Consider the following 23,835-nt stretch of genomic DNA (forward strand, 5'->3'; position numbering starts at 1 on the left):
TGTGAAACCAGCTGTAATGATCAGCTGGTCCAACGGATCAGAACCTCCCACTACAGACGGTACCGGATCTGACCCGGCGTCTGACCCACAGGAAGCTGCAGAACCTGTCTGTTGGATACAGATGGATGTTTACCTGGACAACCAGCATCCAACCAGCTCCAGAGTCTAATCCGATTTCTTCTTGTTGAAAATCAAAGGAGGTTCTGCACTGCAAAACACTAAATTTATTTTTTCGGTTTAGTTTCCAATTCACTTGAAATAAGATAAAACTATCAAAAAGTTCCTGTCAGATTATTTCATTTATAACATGAGAAAAATGTTTTGTTTCAAGTGAAATAATCTGCCAGTGGAACTAATATTGATATGTATTAATGAATTATTCACCCGAAGCTCCTTTACCTTGTTCAAAGTTACTTGTAGGTTAATTTTCTCTTATTTCAAGTGAAGATATTTGCACTGCAGACCAGAAATACTTGGTTAGATTTTATGTGTTTGCAGTGCAGCAAGGAGTGACAAGCAGCAGCTGTTTTAGTAGTTTAATGAGCAAATGAGCAGTTTCTTGTTCTTCTTCTTGTTAATACCTGGCGGAGCTGCAGGAAGATCTGCTGCGTTTCCTCTGAACACTGAGGATTCACTTTGTTTTCAGATATGGAATAAAAGTCGCTCCACAGTCTGAACGACGCGAGTCAGAGAAGATGGAATAAATTATCTGAGCTTAAAAATGTCCGTCGGGGTAAACTAAGGTCTCTGCTGCTCCTCGGTCTCCTACCAAACGCTGAGCGTAGCGATGGAGCGGCTTCTTGCTCCTGGTGGCGGCGTCCTCCCATCGCCCTGCCGCCGCGGCCCGTCCGTCTCCGAACGGCGGATAGGAAGGTCCAAACAGCTCCACCGCCCTGGATTCTCTCTCGGTTCGTTTCAGGTCTAGTTCATGGAGAAGAGGCGAGTTTCTCCCCCCGCCTCGCCGCCCGTTTCTGTCCTCTGGGTGCTCAGCATCTCGGTCTGTGCGGCCACTGGGGGGCGCCATCGTTAGGACGCCTTGCCCAGCTCTATCTTCTTCTGGATGGCGCGCGCCGAGTGGTAGATGAGCGAGTCGATGAGACCGGCCACTGGAAGAGTCGGGAGAATGCGGTGAGCTTCTCTGCTGCTCAGTTAGCATCAGAACGAAGGAGACTGACCTGTGAACACGCCGCCGATGATGGCGCACACGCCCGTCAGGAAGTGAGTCAGCGACCTGAGAAAACAGTCAACATTTATACTGAAGGATTTATTATTTACAGCAAGTCTGAGTTTCATCCAACAGTTGAGCTAAAAAAGTGGATTGTTGTTGTTATTTTTGAAACTGGTGGTTTCAAAGTGTTCAAACATGACAGATTATTTCTGTGACAAACAGGACATTTCAACAGTCGACCCCGTTCTGGTTTTAGAAACTGGCCGTCTGCCACGACCTCACCTGTGTTTTTCTGTGAATTTGACCATCATGGGTGAAAGTTCGTAGAGAACAAAGACGCCCGGCAGACCCTGATCTCCTATTAAACCGTTGGCGACTTTCTCGTGCCTGGTGACGGAAAACTGATTCGTTTTGACCACCTGGAGGTAAAAACAAATTCACAGAAAACATGTGGAAAAGAGTCCAACAAGAAATACAATAAACACGAAGCTGTTTAACTCACCTCTCCGTCTGTTTTGACGTAGATGGTTGGAACAATTTTCACAAAATACTGGTACATCATCGATGCTGTGGAGACAAACAGCAAATTAAACTTTACTATCAGCAGATTTTAAAACTGAAAAACCCAAATCAGTCCAATAATCTGCTTCTGACTGGCTGGATCTCCATCATGATGCTCAACAAAGTTTAGAGCAACTTTAGAGGTCAGTTCAGAAACTGGCTGCTTATTTTCCCAACTCTGCATTACTTGTTCCGAAACACTTCAGAAGACAAGTGGCAAATAAAAACTCATGATCAGAGAGAAGTGTCAGCGAATAATGTTGTCTTACTTCATACATTTCTTTGGTGTAAACAAAACAATTCCTCTACTGGACCCATTTATGCTTCATTTTATTTCACAGTGCTATTAGATTAATATTGAGGAAAATAAAGGAAAACCTTTAAAATGTATTAAGAATTTTTGAAACGACCAAATATAAAGATTTATGTTATTAAGGCTAAAACTAAAGTTAAAACATGAACATTTAAAGTACGTTATTGTAATGACAACCCAGTTATTAAGGTCTGTTCTAAAAGAAATGATAGAAAAAAGCAATGATAAACGGAGCCGCAGGGGGCGCTGTCCGTTCCGCCTTTATTTCTCTCCCTTTCCTGCTTCCGGTTATGGAGGTCTGCTGCTAGGAAGACATTTAATCGCAGCTGCGCTCAAGAGCAAGAGAAATTTTAAGCGGAAAAGCAAAGCAGCGAATTTATCACAGCAGAGTAACTGAAGGTAAAATGTCCTGCTGTCCCGTTTCCCGGTGTTTGTGGGTAAAAAATAGTCGGTCTGAAGGTGAACGCCTCACCTATGGAGGCCGCAGGTGGCGTTAGCATGGGAAGCTAACAACAACCTGCGGTGGGGTTTGGGGATGAAAAGATAAACACTCAGTTCTAATCCGCGGACTTTAGCGGTGATGCCTGACAGAAGCTAATGTGCTAGCAGCTAGGTGCTAACAGCTAGGTGCTAACAGGTGCTAGCAGCTAGGTGCTAACAGCTAGGTGCTAACAGGTGCTAGCAGTGAAAATAAACCTCTGATTAAAGTCAACAAACTGCAGCGGTCAAAAGTTGCATCATTTACTGGAGCAGAACAGAAACAGACTTAATAAAAACATGAAGAGCGACTGGCTGTGTGGCTCGTCTTGTGATCGGAAGGTCGTTTCCAGCTTCCCAACCCGAACCTGCCTGCAGATCGGTGTATAAATGAGACTCTAGTGTAAAGCGCTGAGCGGTTAAAATGATGGGATAAAGTGCTTTACAAGTTCAGTCCATTGCTGTTTCACTCACCACGAATATTAGGATAATGTGTTTCTGTTAGAAGTATTTAGCTAAAAAATTGGCTTAAAAAATTCCTTATATTAAAATAGTTTGAAAACAACGTTTATCTCAATTTGTGGGACAATTTCTCTCTCAGCAACATTCATCATGACAGGCTGCAGGTAGCTGCGGCTCTTTCAGAGGGATTTCACTGGAACAATCATTTAACTACATGATGCAGGTTATGCACATTAAAAGCTGGAACAGAATTAAGAGCTAATTTCTAACCCTCATTTTAAATTTCAGTCAAAGTCATGGGAGATTTCAAAACCTAATTATTGCCATAAAATGCTTAAAAGATATTTTACATAATCTGCTTTTGTAGTTTTTAGTCTAAAATGTGGTAACTGACATTTGGTTCAGCTGCCCCATGTTTTGGTAATTATTGTGCAATAATTTGACAGTATTTTAACAGTGATTAATTACAGCAGATGGAAATCAGCCCAACACGTTCTCTGCTGGGTTTTTCTCTTCAGTACCGTTTTAACAGCAGCATCAGGACAGATTGAACTGGGGAGGAAGATTTTACTGCAGAGAAACAAACTGGTTCAGTTCAAGGACCTGCATGGATCAGAAAATGAGCCTCACTGGGTCAATATTGGACTTTCAACTCTCAAATCTTCATCCTCCACAGAAAAAAAACCTCTTGGTGCATCTAGAATTCAGACCTTTTTGTTGTTGGTGCTGTACAAAGTGCAGCTATATCTGAAATCCAAACTGGTCAGATTTTGGCTTTGAAGATTAAAAATGAAGATGAAATGAACCCACATTTAGAAAGAGGCTAATCATCCGTCAGGTTTCCTTCGTTGTATGCAGCAGATTTTAATCTCAGCGAACCTCAGATTAAAACCAGCTGTTGTTGCGTTTGCAGATGCCGGTCGCTGTCGGTCCGTACGGCCAGACCCAGCCCAGCTGCTTTGACCGGGTCAAGATGGGCTTCATGATGGGCTTTGCCGTGGGAATGGCTGCAGGCGCCATGTTTGGGACTTTCTCCTGTCTCAGGTGGGTTTGGACCAATAAACCCAAACAGAAAATCATTTATTTATTAAAAGTAAATTCAGATGGACAAAGGAAGTGTCCCAGTCAAAGTCCACTTCTCTCTCAGCTGTTTTTATTCAGCATTGGTTCAGGTTGAAAACTCAACATGTCTTTGCTTTTCATGACTAATTATTGTATCTTGGGAAAAAAACAAGCTGGTTTATTAACATTTACATATTTTATAAGTGTAAATTTTAGCCAATTTTAAAGCCTAACTTTCTGACTAACTGAACCTTTGTCTGGGAATAATCTGGGAATAATCTGGGAATAATCCTGAGGTCTGCCTTGCAGGACGGCTGCGCTAACGTTTTAGCCGTTGGTGAAAACAGTTTCTGTTTGCAGGATCGGGATGCGGGGCCGGGAGCTGATGGGCGGCGTTGGGAAGACCATGATGCAAAGCGGCGGGACGTTTGGCACCTTCATGGCTATCGGGATGGGAATCCGATGCTGAGGAAGACCACTGCCTCCTCTTCCTCCCTCGGACTGTACAGCCTAGGGACTCGGATAACCACATGGTCCAAACCCGCCGTCTCGTTATCAATAAAGGTTCTGGTTCGTCACATGACAGTCCCGTTTTTATCCTCCATGTTTTGCTCCATTAATGTGGAACGCTTTAATTTAGTTCAGTAAATGGGATTAAACTCTAAAATGGATCAGAAGCTTTTAGAATGAGCACAGGAAGCGGGACGATACCTTGTGGCGCCGAGACGTCGGTTCCGTCCAGCGGATTTACGATGCCGGGGTAATCTTTACCAAACGACAGGTGCTTTATCAGGTGGGTCATGTTGATCTGCAAACCACAGAAGAAGAAGCAGCTTCAGAATTGAACTGATGTCTTTAAGCCTCTTAAGAGCAAATGAAACATTTTAAATGTATCCAGAGAAACGTGGAAACTTACGTTGTCTAAACCAAAACTCTGCAGGTCATGAACTGCAAACAAAAACACAAACCTGTTTAAAATAATCCAGAAACATTCAGACTCGCATTAATAAAAGCATAAATGACCAAATCAGGAACATTCAGGATAAAAAACAGCTGAACTGAGGGGCAAAAACACCAATCGCCTTTCGTCAAAGTGGTTACCATGGCAACAGGATCAGCATCACGGCCTTCTCAAAGCCAAAGTACCGACTGACACACCGACCCATTTGAAATGACACCGAAACCACAAAAATGCATAAATTAAGCAGTTTTCTACTTGAATACGTCTTAATTGTTGCATCGAACATGAAAACTTTCTCTGGTCTGTAAACGAATCGGGTCCAAAAGAATCTTCTTGGGTTTCAGCTCAGCTGAAAGCAGAAATGAGCTTTTGAATCCCTCCGTGTTTTATTTAGTCGCTTCGAGGAGGAAACCTGCAGCTCAACCTGTTTTCCTTCCATGATCCAAACGGAGACTGAATAGAAGAACTTGTTCATTGTGGGACTGAATCTAGTTCAGATGGGTTGGTGAATTATGAACATGAATTCATTCACTTTGCGGCCTGAATCGGAGTTTCTCTGGACCAATCAGGTTTCTAATGTTTGATAGATCAGACGTCAGACTCGTGGCTAAGAACTGCAGCGTTTATTAGTTAACTAGTAAAAATGTATCACATTGAGAAACTGGTTGTACGTCTAAATGGATCTGATAATCATGCACTTTTAAATTAATACCTAGATTATTTTTCACATTGATCCAGCACTGAATGCGTTTAAGGCAGAAACAGGGAAAGGTTTTCCTGAACACGCTGCATGCATGCATTCACTGGCATAAAGGAAGATGGACTTACTTTCCACAGCGTGCACTGCAGAAAGAAGAGAGAAGAGTCACTGGGACAGAGCAGCAGACATGAAACCCGACAGCTGAAGGTGGAGCTGCACAGCTTTCCAAAATAAGAGTTTCCAGACAATTTACCTCAAAATCAGGTTGAAATCGACCGATAAGCTGTGAATTATGAAGAATATAAAGATAAATAATGTTACTTGTGCGCTAAACTAGAACTAGTGTGCAGCCCGACCCACAGCAGACATCTTTCCAGGACAGGACGTGTTTGGGTCTCAACGAGGTTCTGGATTGATTCTCGTCTCTCGTTTCTGCTGCCGACACTTTAAATATCGATGAGACGAACGAATCAGAGTCGCTTTCAGCACAGGAAACCAAAACCGCCGCAGGCTTCAGCCCAACCTTCCCAGTTCAAATCACCCATTGTGGATGATTGAACATTTGGGTTCGTTTCAATTTCCTGCCCTGATTTGATGCCACAGAGGAAGAATCAGCTAAAACAGTGAATGAATGAGTGAATGAATGAGTGAATCACATACTTCATTAATCCCAGAGGGTGAAGCAGCTTCAGTTCGTTATGCAGACAGAACTACGGTGGCCTGGACGGGTCATGGGAGTTAAACTCACTGACTGGATCAGTTTAAACTAAAAGTTAGTCAAAACTTCACAGCTGGTCCAAATGATTCCTAAACGTGTTAAAAGTATGGGAAGCTTTCACTGCAAAACCACAAAGCCATTTAGTTCCTGGAGCAAATGTTTTATTTCACCTGACATAATTTTGTAAAGCACTTTTGTGCCGTTTTAAACCTGTTTTTAAAATTTCTATATAAATAAATTTGACATTGAAATAAAATATTTGCTGGAGAAACTAGACCAAAAATACAAGATTCTGTTTTTGCAGTGACTAGAAGGTTTTATGCAGTTTAGAACAATCGATAAATCACTTTTAAATATTTAATTTTTGCTTTGGATTTTTTTTCCTCTCTGGGTTTTCAGAGTCCAGCGTGATGTCATCGCCCAGGGCGGCCATCTTGATTTAAATTCAGGTCAGCTTTACGAATATTAGAGCCAGGCTGCCATTTTTATTTTTAATCATGAGAATAAATTTATACCATAAAAAGAATACAGTCGGCAATAAAGTCAAAATAATGAGAGAATAAAGTCGTATCTTTATAAGAACTTTTACATAAAAAACCAACAAATTTAAATGAGGGATGAAGCAGCAGAGCTTCATCTGAAGTTATGCTGTGATGTAAGATTTACAGTTATATTTAACACCTTAGAATCCAATTATCAGCAGGACTTTGAAATGACTGGCGCTAGTTCAGTCAGAAAAATGGGCCTCTGTCCCTTTAAGAGGCTCCTGCTCTTTCAGCACATCATTAGGCTGTTTGCAGCCATTTTTAATAGTTGGTATGATGAGCTCAGCAGACGTTTGGTAATTGCTGCTGCCGCTAGTCTGCAGGAGCTGAGTGGGGAAGGAGACGTTCATGCGACATGTAGAGACTCGCCACCACCAGCAGGGGGCGTGAGGTTGTTCAGGGTGGAACAAAGACGACAGATGGATGAACATGAGAATCAGTCAGAGGTTCCAAAACAAACACCCTTTATTCTGAAGGAGGTAATGAAAAACTTCTTATACAGTTTATATTTTCTTCATTTTGCTTTGAGGAACAGAAATTAGATTCCAGCTGAATTAAACTGTTGAACTCAATGACTTTTATACGCATCTATAAATCGGAGTAAAACAGAACAAAGGGCGTTTAAAGGCTTTGCTCAGTTAGATGAAACGTTCTCACCGTGAACATGCGACTGCTGGAAACTCTTTCCTGGTGCAAAGTGGAAATTTCCTGCCACCTGAAACAAAGTGTGAAACGACTCGGGATCAATTTTACTCTAAATGAGAAAAATTACTATGAATAGAAAATATATGTAGACTCAGACATGTTAATGCTGAGCTTAAAAAAAGCCTTAAATCAACAGGAGGACGATTATTGGCACCGTCAACAAAATAAAGCAGATCAGTGTTTCTAGAAGCTTTTAATTTGAAATCCAAGACTTTCTGTCATGAAGCAACGATAGCAGCAGCGCCATCTATAGGTGGACGGAGCTCAGCGTGTCGACTAGCATGATGAGGAACTTTGAGGAGAAAACGCAGCTGGTAGACACGGCGGAGGATCTGTGATGCTGTGGGCCGGTTTTCTCTAAAGATCCTGGAATCCTTTGTTTCCAGCAACATTTTTATGCACATTTTGAAGCATTGCTTCAGAAACGGTTGATGGAAACCACAAAATCTGATACAAAGTCTCAATTCTGCCAAAAAGTTTGGCTTTTCCTGAAAGACTCGATGCAGAAAAGAAGGAAAAGTTCAGATGTAGCTAAACTTTCCTGAAACATTTCAAACTCCAAACCTTCAGCTCAGAGGGGAGAGCCGTTCCCACACCATGCTAGCAAGCAGCCGCTACTTCCTGTTTGTTACAGCCATGCTAGCTAGCAACATCTGGCAAAATAACATTTGTGTTGATTCTAAACCAGGAAATGGAAACAATCCTAATTCACAACTTTGCAGCTTAAAACTGTCGTGCCAGTCGGAGGAAACATGGCCGCCGAGTCGACGCAGCAGAGACGCTGAATGAAATCGCCGTCTGCCTCTTGCAGAACACAAACGGTTTTCATCTTTCAGGGAGATCTGAACACAGATCACTTCTCTGCATATTCCATCGTATAAAGTTTCATCAAATTAAACCGTTTCTTGTGACATGGATGCCACGGCGACGAGAATACTGCGCTCCAATTTACCTGTCCAATGGTAACACCTGCCCGTTACCATGACGACGCACATCATATGTGATGAGAGGCCAACAAAATCTGGGTTTTGTAACAAAGCTTGCTTGTGCGGAAGTAAAGGTAATCTGATTACTTTTTTTGCAATTGCAATTTCTTACTTGAAGAAAGTAATCAGATTACAGTAACTGCCCACCACTGGCGAGGCGTGAAGGTCTGACCTTGTTGACCTCCAGGAAGCCGTAGACCTGGCAGCCCTCGTTCTTCTGCTCCATCATCTTCTGCGTGAAGCCTTCGCGTTTGCACTGCTCGATGGTGTCGGCGCTCTTAAAGGCCCAGCCGCGCCGCCGGTACGCCTCGCGCACGTCGTCACAGGTGTTGCAGCACCTGCACACACACGCGTGCAGATGGACACACACACACACGCGCAGAGTTAGCAGCAGTAATGGCAGCAGGCACATGGCCGGCAGCGGCGGCGTTTCTTACTTCAGGTCTTCGGTCTCGGCGCCGTAACAGCTCTCACATCGGTTCGGGTCCAGAGTGCTCAGGTCGAATGCTTCCCCATCTTCAGCCTGACCCAGTTCTGAACAACACAGAACCATCTGTGACTATAAAACAACGTTAGCTTCATGCCGTCTCTTATCCAGTAAGTTCACTGCAGAAGGACAAAATCTTACAAAGTATTTTTGTCTGGTTTTTGGTGCAAATATCAAAACATTTAAATAAGACAACTAACTCACAAGTGACTTTCAGCAGACCGAGCAGCTTATTTTCAGTAATAATTTCATAATTGTAAGAGCCATATGAATAAAATGAATGATTATTGAGGTGACGGGAGCGCATGCCTTTGACACTTGGGTGGTGGGCGTGTCGAGGTGGGCGTGGCTGTCACTGAAGGTATGAATGGGAGCCATACTGGCTTATTATGTTTGAGGAAGTGGGTGCACCGGGTGGTCATAATTTCTGTTGACCGTGTTTAATGCCGTTTATTGTTGGCACTATTGGATGGTTTGGCCTGGTCAGTCAGTGCAAGATCTGAAGTAAGACATTCAAAGTGAAATAAATAGTTGATTGCAACAACAAAGAAGCGGCTTGGACTTATTTGAAGCACGCGTCGGACATTTTAGAATTCCCCGAGTTATCCCAGTGCGGCCCTCAAACATCTTTAGCTTTGCCGCACAATTAATAATATTGCTGAAAAGTTCTAGTTCCACTCATGGATTTTTTCAGTTTTGCATGGGAAAAATGTCATGTTATGAAATAATCCAGCAGTGGGGGAGGACTTCCGGGTCAGGACTTCCGGGTCAGGACCAAGACGGTGTTACGTCAATCCGCGTTTCCCCATCAGATCCGGTTCCACCTGCGTCTTCTTGCCGCTCCGCCCCGCCCACGCGGCAAAATACGCGCGTGCTCGTGGTGAGCACTGAGAAAGCAGCGCGTGGGGAACTACGGACACCGTGAAGGCTCAAACAATGTTTCGGCAAAGTTGTCACTTTCTTCACGTTTTAAATGCCGCCATTTCCCGCTTTTCCGGTTATGTGAGAGGAAATGAGCTTCCAAACGTACAAAACTTAACATTAGATTTCTGTGTCTGTGGACACTTAAAAGCTTCAATAAATAACGATGGGCTGCATTTTGCTGCTGAGAAACGAAGTAAAGTTGCGCAAATAACCGTGAAAGAGAAGCGGCGCTAACGGAGCAGCTGCAAAAGCAGTGAGATCTGGTATCATTCACTTCATAATTAGTTTTTATCTTAGCGGTTTCTGCTCTGTATATAAAGGACCTGCAGAATGAACAGGGTTGATAACATCCAGCAGCAGCGGCGCTGTGTTTTCAGCAGGAAAAACCCGCAGCCGGAAACCGCAGGGAGGATCTCCATGGTAACAATGGCTGATCGATCATTCTCATTAGCAACAGACAGAGAGTATCAGAGACTGAGAGAACGATGAGATCCTGGCAGTCTGAGGCAGCTACTCAGATCCAAGCAGGGGAATAGCGGCGCTGCAGCTGCAGGGAGTCGATCACTACGGGGTGATGCGGAGCCACGACTTTAGCAGCTAGTAGTAAACAGCTTACAGCCACGGCTAACTCCGGGAGCCGAGGTAGAAAAGCCTTTTCCCCCATAGTCCAAAAGACAGCAATGTGGCTGCATTTTTACTCCAAAATGGGTTCGGGTTAGGACTCCACAGTGTCCAAAAGAAAAAACATGAGTGCAATCAATCATTAGCATATTGAGAGTCTAGAGCTGATAATCTCCCCACTCTGCTCCTGGATTATGTTCAAACTTTTGAGTTTTATGTCAGATCCACATGAATTAAATGACAGAAACTAATTCTCTCACTGCATCTTGGATTCATTTTGTCCAGCTGCAGACTGTCAGACTGTCCAATCAGAGTCAGGTATTGTGTAGTTGGTGCTTTTAATCAGGTTTCAGTTAAATTCAAGTCTGGAACAAAATGTCACCAACATCACTCTGTCCTTCTAAAATCTTTCAGAAAATCGTAAAAATGCACTGAATTGTACCGAATTGTATCGCTCAACAAACATCATGATATATATCGTATCGTGACCAGAATATCGTATATCATATTGTGAAATTATTGCATCACTACACCCCTAATGTAACGTATACGTTCCACCTGGCAGGGACTTTTCATTTTATATAAACTATTTGATTTAATGGGACAATCAACAGGTATACTTATTTGTGGAGGAGACGGGAATATAAGACTTAATCCATGGCTGGACTCTTCAAAACAAATTAAAATTCTCATGTCAGAATACGGTGGTATAGATATCTGGAGGAGTTTATAACCAACTAGCCGTGATTACACTCATTTCTCTCATGCACATACGGTATACTCTAGAATAGATTATTTCTTTACTTTTAAAAGAGATTGTCATAGGATCTGTAACTGTGAGAGGCAACATTGGCCTCTCTGATCATGCCCCCTTATTATTAACTTTAAAATTAGACGAGGACCCTAAAAATACACAATGGAGATTAAATACGAGTGACTGAATGACCTCCAATTTACAAAACTAATCAAATCTGACAAACACATTTTTAAAAGAAAACAATAATGGAGAGGTTAGTCCAGAAATGGTTTGGGACTAAAAGCAGTTATGAGGGGTAAAATTATATCTTTTTGTGTCCAAAAAAAGAGCAAACCAATTAAAACTATCAGAATTAAATAATGAAATAAAAGAGGTTGAGACAAAACATAAGAAAGAATTAAAACCAGAACATAGTATAAAGCTTAAAATATTAAGAAATAAACTTAATGCAATGTATCTCCAAGAAATACGAAAAAGATGATCTATACTAAACAAAGATATTATGAATCAGGCGCCAAATTTGCTAAACTCTTGGGGAGAAAATTGCAAAAACAACAAGCAGATAACAGGATATACAAAATAAGAGACCCAAATTCTGAGAGGTGTGTTTAAACAAAATGAAATCCAACAAGCTTTCCAAACTTACTATAAACAATTAAACACACAACCAAACTTAAAAGATGGGCAGCAAATTAAACAGTTCCTTGAACAACTTAACCCACCTGTTCTGTCAGATGATCAAAATCAAAGGTTAATGGCTGACATCACAGAGCTTAAAACAAACAAATCTCCGGGTCCAGACGGATTTCCATCCAAGCAATTTAAGTTAGTTATCACCGTTCCTCCTTCAAATTCTTAACATGGCTCTGAAAGAGGGTAAAATGCCACCAACATGGAAACAGGCTACAATATCAGTCATTCCAGAAGAAGGAAAGGACCATCTCAGCTGCAGTTCTTACAGACCTACTATCTCTGTTCTTAATATTGATTATAAGCTATTTACATCCATTCTCTCAAGGAGAATCCCAGAACGTATCCATACCGATCAGACCGGTTTTATCCCCCAGAGACAAACCCATGATAATATACGTCGTACATTGCATATCCTGAACCACATTCAGAAAGACCAAACACCGGCTGCAGTGATCGGCCTTGACGCTGAAAAAGCTTTCGATTCAGTAAGCTGGGATTTTCTATATAAAGTACTTGAGAAGTTTGGTTTCCACTGCAATTTTATTGACATAATCAGGTCACTATACACAAAACCACTCGCACGGATAAAAATCAATGGATATCTGTCAAATACCTTTGAATTAGAGCGTGGAACGAGACCAGGATGTGGACTCTCTCCTTTACTGTTGGCCCTCTATATAGAACCGTTAGCCCAACTAATACGACAAACTGAAAATATCTAAACATTTCTGGTGATGCTATATGCAGATGACGTGTTGGTATACATAAGCGAACCAAACATCACTGCCTACGTTGTTTCAGAGTTTGAGCAGCTTTGGTGAATTTGCAGGATATAAACTGAATGTGAAAAAAACACAAATATTGACATTTACTTATAATCCACCAAATTATTTGCGTACTGAATTAAAACTTAACATGGAAAAAAGCCGAGAATTAGATTTAAAACACTACAGCTTTCAAAAGAAAAAGGGGGCATGAATGTACCACATTTAAAGAACTACTTCTATTCGGCTCAAATTAAACCACTGATAAACCTATGAAATAAAAACTATAAGGCCCGATGGAAGGATATCGAATTGTCTCTGAACCCAGACACGCCGTTACAGGAAGTCTTGGGGAATAAAGATGTAGGACAGATTAAACTCCAAAATGAAAATCCTTGGATAAGATCCCAATTAAAAATCTGGACAGATGTTAAACAGGAATATAAACTACATGATGTGCTAAGAATTATAAGATGGTGTGCTTACGATCCTGACTTTAAACCAAATCAAACAGACACAGGATTCGTAGTTGGACATTTAAAGACATTTCTCATTAATGGATAAAGGACAAGTAAAAGACTTTCAAACACTTAAAACGAGTTATAACCTGGGGAAACAGGATTTTTATAAATATTTACAAATATGCCATTATCTTAATCAGGAAGTTATTAGACATATAGATGAACAGGAACCAGTGCTTAAAGAAATACTAACAGCATATCAGGCCAAGTCCAAAAAAGGTATTATCTCACGGTTATATAAGGGGCTTATGAGTAAAAAAACACATTCTTCTTTATATGTGAAAACAAAATGGGAAAAGGAAAGTAAAATGGAAATACCAGAAGAAAAGTGGCATAATTACTGCATGACAGTTTGGAGATGTACCAATTCGTACAGAGAATTTAACTGGAAATGCTTACTTAGATTTTTTATAACACTGAAACAGAAAATCTCTCATACCAGGGGGAGCCTGAGTGCTGGAGGCAATGTGGAGACGCAGAACCCAACCACTGGCATATATTCTGGGACTGTACAATTATAAGACATTATTGGGTAAAAACACACAGAAATATGGAAAATATCTTGAATATAAAAATACCTTTTCAATGTAATATTCTTATTCTAGGTGACAGAATGCCGACCTGACAACGCAAAATATCTGTTTCAAATATGAATGACAGCCTGTAAAACCCGTCACCAGTCGCTGCTCCTCCCTGAACCTCCTATGTAGAAGAATAGAGTCTTAATGAAAGATTAACGTTTAATTCATTTTCAAATGAATTAAACGTTTATCATCTTGTGGTCCAAATGGATGTCATATGTCAATAAACACAATATGCACTAAATTGATGAGAATTTGAAAAGAAAGATTATATACATAAAAGTATGTCTCCAAAACAAAACCCCCTTGTTCTCTTTTTGTTTTACTTTCATAAATAAAAATGTAAGGAGAAGAAATGTATCAGATCACAGACTGAAACTGACCTTTTGTGATCTTCTCAATGCCTCAAAAATAAAGAATAAAAATAAAAACAAATAATCCAGCAGTGGAACAAGTTATTTTCATCAATATTAAGGAATTATTTTCTTGTTAGTTTTGTCTTATTTCAAGTGTAATGAGATATTTTCAGCAGAAACTAAACCAAAAATAGTTGGTAAGATTTGGTGTTTTTGCAGTGCGATTTTAGTGCTGCAGCTTCTGGGATTTTGCAGGATAAACCCTTCAGCTAAAAAGTTAGCTGTGCTAACCCTGGAGTTAGCTGTGCTAACCGTAAAGTTAGCTGTGCTAACCCTGGAGTTAGCTGTGCTAACCGTAAAGTTAGCTGTGCTAACCCTGGAGTTAGCTGTGCTAACCCTGGAGTTAGCTGTGCTAACCGTAAAGTTAGCTGTGCTAACCCTGGAGTTAGCTGTGCTAACCGTAAAGTTAGCTGTGCTAACCCTGGAGTTAGCTGTGCTAACCCTGGAGTTAGCTGTGCTAACCGTAAAGTTAGCTGTGCTAACCCTGGAGTTAGCTGTGCTAACTCTAAAGCACTAATCATAGACATTAGTTCTGTTAATGCTAACCTGCCACAGCCTGACATTTAGCAGAAGCTAATGATAAAGGCTAAGGGGAACCATGTGACCCTGTCACAATAAATGAGCTCCATCATTTCCATTCTGATGATTCATATTTTTGACTTCATTTCTGTTAAGGTTTCGATTGCGTGTGGTTTTTATTTCCAATTTTATTTATTGTTTTTGGTCATTTTGTTTATTTTGGACTTTTTAAAATATCTTCCAGTTACAGTGATAAGTGTTTACAAAAGTTAAGTTTACTGATCTTTGAAACGATGAACTTGCATTATTATGAAATGATTATATTATTTGAAAATGGTTAAAAAAGCAGTTTCTTCTGCTGAATTCATTCCTTCACACAAAACTGAGTTGGTGCCCGATTAAACTAAAGAATTTTCATGTTATTAATAGGAAATGATTGATTACAATGACTAATAATTACATAAGGCAAACGTCAATTTGGATTGCCAACCATTTCGGCAGCGCCGCCTGAAGTTGCTGCAACATGTGAAAAGGTTCTTACTGCGTTTACAGTTTCTCTCCAGTTTGTCCAGCAAACGACTCAAACTGGTTTGTGTTTGGAGTGAAGCGTACCGTGTTTTTCTGCCTCGGTGGTGACGGGGTTCAGCTCTTTATCCAGCCGCTGCTTGAACAGGTTGTGTTCGACGTCCAGCTGCTGCTCTCCGGCCACGTCCATGGCGTCGATACTGAGATCTGACAAACATGGCGGTGAGCGGCGGCCGCCATCAGCCGCAGACGGCAGAGAAACAGCAGCACTTACAGGCGCAGGGCATGTGAGGGAAAATGACGTCGATGTTGATCTTGAGTTTGTCTCCTCGCGACGTGTCGACGTAGAGCTCCGGGTGGACCTGCAGGACGACACGCAGCGTTAACGTCCCCTAAACACTGAACTGTCCCACAGAAACACAGAAACAGAAACGAAGCCGAAAAAACTACTTTCCCTTCGTTTGTCCCGTCGGCAGACGGGCTCAGAGACTCTGCTGGGTTTTCATGCATATGAACAACTTCAATAGAAAAGCTTAGAGTTTATTTCAAATGAAAAAACGGCTGAAATGATTGAGACTAATCGTAAAATAATTTATTGTTAGCTGGACAAAAACATTTTGCATTCAAGATAAAAGCAACCTTCTTTAATTACAAATCTGTTCTTCACCTGGTTCAAAGCTTAAAACATATTAAGAACATTTTGCATCCAGTTATTAATCAGTTAATCAATAATAATCTCCTGATCAGCCTGAGCTTTTCTCATATTGAACAATTTTTATCTGCATAATTTGCTGGAAATGATCAAAGAAATGTTATCAACTTTTAGACAATATTTTAAAAAGAATTTGTTTATTTGCATATTTTAGTGCATTTCTAATATATTTTTTTAAAAATTATCTGATTAATTGTCTAAATAATCAATACTGATGAATAAAATAGTTATTAGTTGCAGCCCTAAAAAGAAGAAAGATGGATAAAAATAAATCAACAGCCTGGAAGTCGAACCTAAACCTGGAGAAAGAGGTCATTTTATTTATATAGCACATTTTCAGCAACAAGCCAATACAAAGTGCTTCACAGGAACTAAAATAACAAACCAGAGGAAGAAAAGCTAATGATGTCGATCCAGATCAACTAGATCCTCCTAGATAAGCATCAGTGAGGATCCTCTGGTCCAGATCCTCTCCTGCTTTGGGAGGTAGGAGTTTAAAAAGTAGCTGCTAAGGTAGAGAGAGAAAAACGTTTTTCCAAGATGTGTTGCTTCGTTTACTTCATGCAACCAACAAAACGGTCAGACCCTGGAGGAAAACCTCCAGCTGTTAAAGGGTTAAATCACGGTCACATTTGATCCTGAAGCAGATCAGGGGATCAACTCTGCTCCTCCGGCTCTTAGCAAAACTTTTCATCATCTAACAAAAGCAGCAAAAACTTCCAAATAAGAAGGAAAATACTTTTCAGCCCAAAACTCTGAGTCATTTCCTTCCAAGGAACCCGAGTTGATCCGACCCGACCGGCCCGGCAGGAAACCGGTTCACCGCTGCTCCCTAAGCTCAGTTTCAGTTGGTTTCAATTCGGCTTCCCTGGTGAAAAAGACCCAATGTTTAGAAAGTTCTGGTGAAAACTTTAGTTGTTTTCCTTTTCTATTGACCATGAGATCAAATCTGAAAATCAGGTGGAAGCAGCAGGATCAAAACCTGATCGATTAACAGACTTCCTGATGAAATGCTGCACTTCCCATCCCGATAAAAACCACCAGCATGTGTCCGGTCAGCCACCGGACCGGACCGGACCGGGGTCAGGAGCTCACCTCTTTGGTCAGGTAGTACTGCAGCTCAGAGACGAACAGGACGAACATGATGACGCCGCTGATGATGGTCACTGCAGAGACAAGTGGAAACATCTGATTTCATCAACATAATGTGAATTAATGCATCTTCATTTGACATTTCTTAGAAATTCATACTGTCGTAGTAAATTTAAATTTGGTAAAAAAAACACTGAACCCAGTAACCGGTTTTCATCCGTCTGAAAACCTGAAGTTCCAGAAACATTGCTGTAGCTTTCTCTGAAAGGTCAAAGGTCACTTTAATCATATCCTGTATTTTAAACTTGAATTTCAATATTCATTTTATTTGATGTTTAAGATTACTTGTTTGAGATATTTCTAAACCAGAGTTTAGCCGAGGTGTGGAGGGGATCCGTTTTGGTGGCCTTAGCATCTCTGCTGTTAGCGGATGATGTGGATCTGTTGGCTTCATCAGGTCGGGATCTGCAGCTGGAGCTGGAGGCCGGGATGAGGATCAGTGGAGCTGGAGGCCGGGATGAGGATCAGTGGAGCTGGAGGCCGGGATGAGGATCAGTGGAGCTGGAGGCCGGGATGAGGATCAGTGGAGCTGGAGGCCGGGATGAGGATCAGTGGAGCTGGAGGCCGGGATGAGGATCAGTTCCTCCATGGTCTTGATGAGGGTAGAGAGTCTTCTCCAGGTGGGGGGGCATCGGGGGGCTCCTGCCCCAAGTGGAGGACTTCAAGTATCTCTGGTAGGACTGAGGCGATTCCTCGATGCAACCAAGTGATTTGAGTACTCAATTATTAAAATTTCTTGAGGAAAATTGACCTGCCTCGAAGCCTCGTTAAAATATGTGTCATCATTTAGCCGCCGTGTTCCGGCCGGGTCGTTCCTTGCGTTACGCGTAGCTCCGACTTCCGCCTGACTTGTTGACGGAAGATAAGTGTTAGCGGCATAGAGTCCAATTTTCAAGTTCAGCCTGGAGGTTTTATTGATTGATGATGATGCCGGGTTTTCATCGTTTTTGGGAAACGAGAAACATCCTTAAAATGACTGGAGCGATGCCTGGAGTTCGGCAGCCTTTCTCCTTCCGGACCTTCCGGTTCAGAGCGAACGGCTGGATTATTTACACGGTGAGCGGATCGACCCGACACTGCGGGCGGCTTTAGATGCGTAGCTTTACTGAAAATACCGGAAAATAAATTCATATCGTCCTGGTCGCAACCAATGGGTGGCGAAGAGCATCGAGACGTCACTGACCTGGGAGATGAGTTTCTGTGTGACGAACTCAGGAGCCAAATCCGTCTAACATGAACACAAAACTGTAAATGTCTGTCGGGGTGAGAGTTCATCTATGAAACTGACTGAAGATGAATCATAAACAGGAAGCTGGAATATAGACATTTTTATAATAGCCTGCTTCAGATTTTATCACTTTGCTTCAGGTTAACTTAGAAAGTGAGCTGTTATTGTCACAAGTTAATTTTCTAAACTACAGAAAAGTAACTGTTAGGGAAGCTCAAATGTGAAAAATTGGACTGATGTTGATATCCGATAGTAACTCTGCTGTTATGTTTTACAGTCATAAAAGTGTTTTATCCTTTTTATCCGAATAATCGCAAGAATAATCGATAGATTACTCGATTACTAAAATATCTGTTTACAACAGAACCAATCTCTGGGTTCACGAATCAGGAGATCGACAGGCGGATTGGGGCCGTGAAGCAGGCGCTGTACCGGTCAGGCGCTGTACCAGACCGGCGCTGTACCGGTCCGTCGTGGTGAAGAGAGAGCTGAGCCAAAAAGCGAAGCTCTCGATTTACCGGTCGATCTACGTTCCCACCCTCATCTATGGTCATGAGCTTTGGGTCATGACCGAAAGAACGAGATCACGGGTACAAGCGGCCGAAATGGGTTTCCTCCTCCGCAGGGTGGCTGGGCTCTCCCTTAGAGAGAGAAGCTCGGTCATCCGGGAGGGACTCAGAGTAGAGCCGCTGCTCCTCCACGTCGAGAGGAGCCAGTTGAGGCTCGGGCATCTGGTCAGGATGCCTCCTGGACGCCTCCCTGGTGAGGAGTTCAGGTCCCACCGGGAGGAGGGGAGACCCAGGACACGCTGGAGGGACGATGTCTCTCTATGGCCTGGGAACGCCTTGGGGTTCCTGGAGGACCTGGAAGAGGCTGGAGAGGGAAGTCTGGGCCTCCTGAGGCTGCTGACCCCGAGACCCGACCCGGATAAGATGGATGGATGGATGGATGGATGGATGGATGGATGGATGGATGGATGGATGGACGGAGATATTTCTAGTTTTTCATGTAGTTTTCTTTGTTGCTATATTTTCCTGTGAAGAACGTTGAATGTCCTTATAGAGGTGTGATAAATAAAGTTGCCATTTATTTTCCAATATTCCCCAAAATATGTAATTTTTTATAAAATTGGAATAAATACATTTCTATACATCATTTAAATGCATTAAAAACAAAGTTCAATAAATAATAAAATCTTTAGATTTGTATTTTTCTTTTATTTAATTATATCTCATATCTGTTATTTGTTCTAATAGGGTTATTTATTATAACCAGTTTTTATCTCTTGTATTTTTAAGACACTCCTCCCTAAATATTGTTAATTTGTTTCAATAAAATTCTCATCATCTTTAGAGATTAATATCATTTTTTAAACGGGATATTTAATTAAAGTAACGAATCACATCTGACTGTTTATTCTGGGAAATCCCAGGTTGTGATTACATGAGGATTATTTAAAGGATATTTTCAACCCTAAATGTGTTTTTCTCTCCATTTCGGTCTAAAAAAGTAGAAAATTAAAGTAGAAACATTTAGTGAATTTTTATGCTTTTTGACTCGAAGCTGCAGAATTAGTTAAAAAATGACAGTAAACTTCATTTAACGCATTTAAATAAAAACTGCGAGTCACCGAAGGCAATTCATTAACATGTAGCCGTTTTATGTACATTTCTTGTAATTTTATTGCTTTTAAATATTTTATATTGTGATCAGAAATTCTAATTTCTCTGCATCTTTTAACTGAACCATTGAGTTTTGAAAGAAAACCTCGATGTTTTAAAAAGGTAACAAATGTCTACATGCTGTTTGATGTGGAAGATAAGAAACCGAGTTTATTCTACCTGATAATAATATATAACTACAGGCTCAATCATTAAAAATATATACAAATAAACCTATTTGTCAACAGCTGCCTTAGTGCCATTGAGTTTTTAGTCGTTCTGTGAAATAAACTCCCAGAAAGTACAAGAGTTCAGGTTTAAAGACGAGGAGCTACAATATGCTAATTAAACTGTAAAAATGATCCGATACACAGAAATAACGACCGTTTCCCTGCTGTCTGCACCAGCGGCAGCCGTTAGCCCCGCGGTTCGGGTCGGTTAGACTCCTACCGGTCGCTCCTCCCCACGTCTTCACCCGGAAATCCTCCAGAGTTTTAGGATAAGCGTCAAACTGCTTCAGTTTGTTTAATGTGTCCATTTTCTCCACCAGGAAATCCAGCCGAACACCGCAGAATCTTATCGGAACCCTCCTGCACTCCAGAAACACATCGGGACCCTTCACTTCCGGACCACGTGACACACCGTTGGACCAATCAGCGGCAGCCGCGTCAATTTCTTCTGCTGTTCTTTCTGCTAAACTTTATTCAACATCAGGACCTTTGACAGTATAAATGACGAGAATTATTCAATAAAAAGAAAACAACAAAACAAAAGAATAAAAACAAACATGTTTGTTCATGTTTACATGAAAGAACACTTTTTCCTTTGTGTGCAATTTTGCGTTGACAAACCTCTGGTAACCTTTTTTTGTATGACAAAATGGAGGTGAAAAATGTACATTATTGTAACCTTTAAAGTGGTAAATGGGGTTTTTGCCAACTGATTGAATTACTGAGGATCAGGCTTTTTTACACCAGAGGGTCTGAAGTGCGGCCAAAGTATTTATCGCAAATAGGATTGCATTGTCTGATATATCCAAACCTAATTAAAAAACAAAAATTATTTGCAGACTTGATGCATTTAATAAAGACAAAACATGCTAAACCTTTTTTGGGTTTTGGATCTGCAATAACTTACACATCCATTTCCTATTTCTAAAATCGGTTTAATTAAAATATTGCACCGTAGCTTATAGGTAAAAGTAAAAACTCCTTGGAATTAGGCCTGTCATGATAACACATTTTGCTGGACGATTAATTGTCTAAAATATTATTGTGATAAACGATAATATTGTTTCAAGACCTTTTGACACTGATTTAATGGAAATTACGTAATAATGCATGTGATTCCCTGCCATAGATAGAAACACTTTATTTTCAAAAGAAAACACTGGAACTGATAAACTGAATCCGTTCCAGTGTTAATGGATTCTCAGTCTCCATGAACAAAATGAATAAAAACTAATCAACTTAAAGCCAAAGTGGAAATAAATACTGCATTCAACCAAAACAGTGCAGATTATAAAGTCTGTATATTATATTGTCCTTCAATAATCACTAGATTTAGATAGAGAAGATGGGAACATCCCACTACCTGATGCAATAATTCACACTTCACCATTTTTAGCTCCTATTTTCCCCTCATGACCATCGTAGATCGTTGGCTGATCTAAGATTGTCAGTGATTTTGTAACCGATCATCCTGCAGTGTGATTTAGATCGTCGTTCCCGCTCCGATCTAAATCAGGGTTTTTCCCTGACTGGGAACTTAACGCCGAATGTGACAGGGAGCCAATCAGAAAGCACGGATTCTCCTCCTGCTTTCTGAGGGGAGATGACGGAGGGGAATCCCAAACAGCTGAAACGACGCAACATGAAGTCCAGCGGACATCAGAGATGATTTGTGGAAACAACATTAATATTTATTCAACATTTGGTGCAAAGAATATAGAAATGACCAGGAGAGGAGTTGGAGCCAAATTACTACCTCAGTTGATGAACCCGGTAAGTTTTCAGCTGTTCTTCGTTAACGTGACATAAATAAGTTATAATGATTTTCATTCAGTCAGAACTTTAGCTGAGCCACATCATCACAGGTAGATTCTAGTAAAGTATTGATTAATGCCTGATTTAAATTAGTTAACTGGACTGGTAGCCGTTATTTAGTGTCCATGTGGCTGGACACCACACGGCTCGACGAACCCGATGAACCGTTAAACCTGTCAGCTGATGTCTCAGGTTTAAAATGGGCCGACAGTCGCTGGACATTAGACTAAGGAAATAGGAAGGGAGGGTCAGTGGAGACCGGAGCCTTTTTCATTCAGTGTCATCAACAGAAAGAGACGATAATTAAAATGAGGTCGATATGTTTAATTTATCGTCCGATTAATTGATTTATCGTTTGCGACAGGCCTACTTAGAATATTTGTGATTTTAATTTAAAAATTGTTCATTATTTTGGCCGGTGAGTTATTTTGTCTCGACGATTTTAATCCTCGTGGGGAAGTTTGGACATTGCCATCTTACACCGAAGTGGAAATGTGCTGGAAAATGTTTATCAACCTAAACAGATGAGTGAGAATCAGAATGTCAGCTCAGATAAATAAAGACGTCACTTCCGTCCTCAGGCCCAAACCCAGCAGGAAACCTTGGATTATGGCAGGCTGTTTCAACATAAAGTCACTTTTATCGCCCTTACATTCCAGGTATCTGAGATAGTTATCTTAAAAGCAAATAATGTCTAAGTGTGACCGGTGGATTTCTGCGTTGTGTGGTGATCAGACAAACCACAAGACATCAAGTCTTCGTTTATTTAATCTGTCAATCGGGAGATATTAGCATTAGCACCTAGCATGTGCTCCAGTTCTCTAACCTGATCTAAATAATAGTTAGCATGCATCAAATTATATAAAGGTGTAATAGCAACTCAAATGAAAATATCCAAACACTTATAATTAATACAGAAGGAAAAATAAACATTTGAACAATATAAATGAAAGGATTACAATAGATTATAAAACTCGCCTCTCCCCAGTGGAATGAATAAGAAAAGGGATCAAGAAATTAATAACTTAATATTTATAATAGTCCTGGAGGACCCTGAACAAAAGAAGAAGAAAATAAGGCGGAGCTGGAGGACCAAACCCTGATAGTACCCAGAGGAACCACAGCAGTCAGGTAGAAGCAGACAAATACATGAAAGAACACATTTTGTGAAAATATGTAGCTATTAATATAGACCCAGTTACATAGGCTAAACTAAATTAGATATCCAGAATGGAAAAATATCTTAAAATTAGTTTAAAGATATCTCAAAATGAATTAGATACATTTAATTACACAACTTTTCTATTTGATGTCTTAAGTTAATATTCTGACTAGTCAGAATGTCATTACCGATATCTTGAATTAGTATTCTGTCAAAATGTCAGACTTTTGACAACACATTGAAAGTTCAATAAAACAATGAAAAACAGAAAAAAAAAACGGAAAAAGATTTTTGAAAATGCAACATTTTCGTTCTCTGCACGTCCCACATTTCTGAGCTTTTTCTACATCGTCGTATTTATGGACAGTTTTGTGCAGGAAACCTAAAATTCTGCAGCCAACTATTTTAC

The 23,835-nt window shown here is 40.8% G+C and overlaps 2 protein-coding genes across 3 annotated transcripts; one reads left to right on the top strand and one right to left on the bottom strand.

The window, feature by feature from the left end:
* Positions 1-521: 521 nt before the first annotated feature.
* ergic3 (ERGIC and golgi 3) lies at positions 522-20,872 on the bottom strand. 2 transcript variants are annotated; one of them, XM_008408202.3, is made up of 14 exons: positions 20,670-20,872; positions 17,274-17,344; positions 15,741-15,828; positions 15,554-15,673; positions 9,096-9,192; positions 8,831-8,996; positions 7,625-7,682; positions 5,833-5,847; positions 4,960-4,991; positions 4,755-4,851; positions 1,671-1,735; positions 1,451-1,587; positions 1,176-1,231; positions 522-1,106 (listed from the first exon to the last, which is right to left on the bottom strand). In XM_008408202.3, the coding sequence occupies exons 1-14, from the start codon at positions 20,755-20,757 to the stop codon at positions 1,027-1,029; spliced, it is 1,170 nt and encodes a 389-aa protein (XP_008406424.1). In that variant the 5' UTR covers positions 20,758-20,872; the 3' UTR covers positions 522-1,026. The 2 variants fall into 2 exon arrangements, with proteins under 2 accessions (XP_008406424.1, XP_008406425.1); XM_008408203.3 differs by lacking the exon at positions 5,833-5,847.
* romo1 (reactive oxygen species modulator 1) lies at positions 2,283-4,621 on the top strand. Its single transcript, XM_008408200.3, has 3 exons — positions 2,283-2,441; positions 3,895-4,025; positions 4,404-4,621. Exons 2-3 carry the CDS (start codon positions 3,895-3,897, stop codon positions 4,510-4,512), a joined length of 240 nt encoding a protein of 79 aa, XP_008406422.1. The 5' UTR covers positions 2,283-2,441; the 3' UTR covers positions 4,513-4,621.
* Positions 20,873-23,835: the final 2,963 nt, after the last annotated feature.

This window comes from Poecilia reticulata, chromosome 5, assembly GCF_904066995.2.
Source record: "Poecilia reticulata chromosome 5, P_reticulata-male-v2, whole genome shotgun sequence".
Classification (NCBI taxonomy): Eukaryota; Metazoa; Chordata; class Actinopteri; order Cyprinodontiformes; family Poeciliidae; genus Poecilia; species Poecilia reticulata.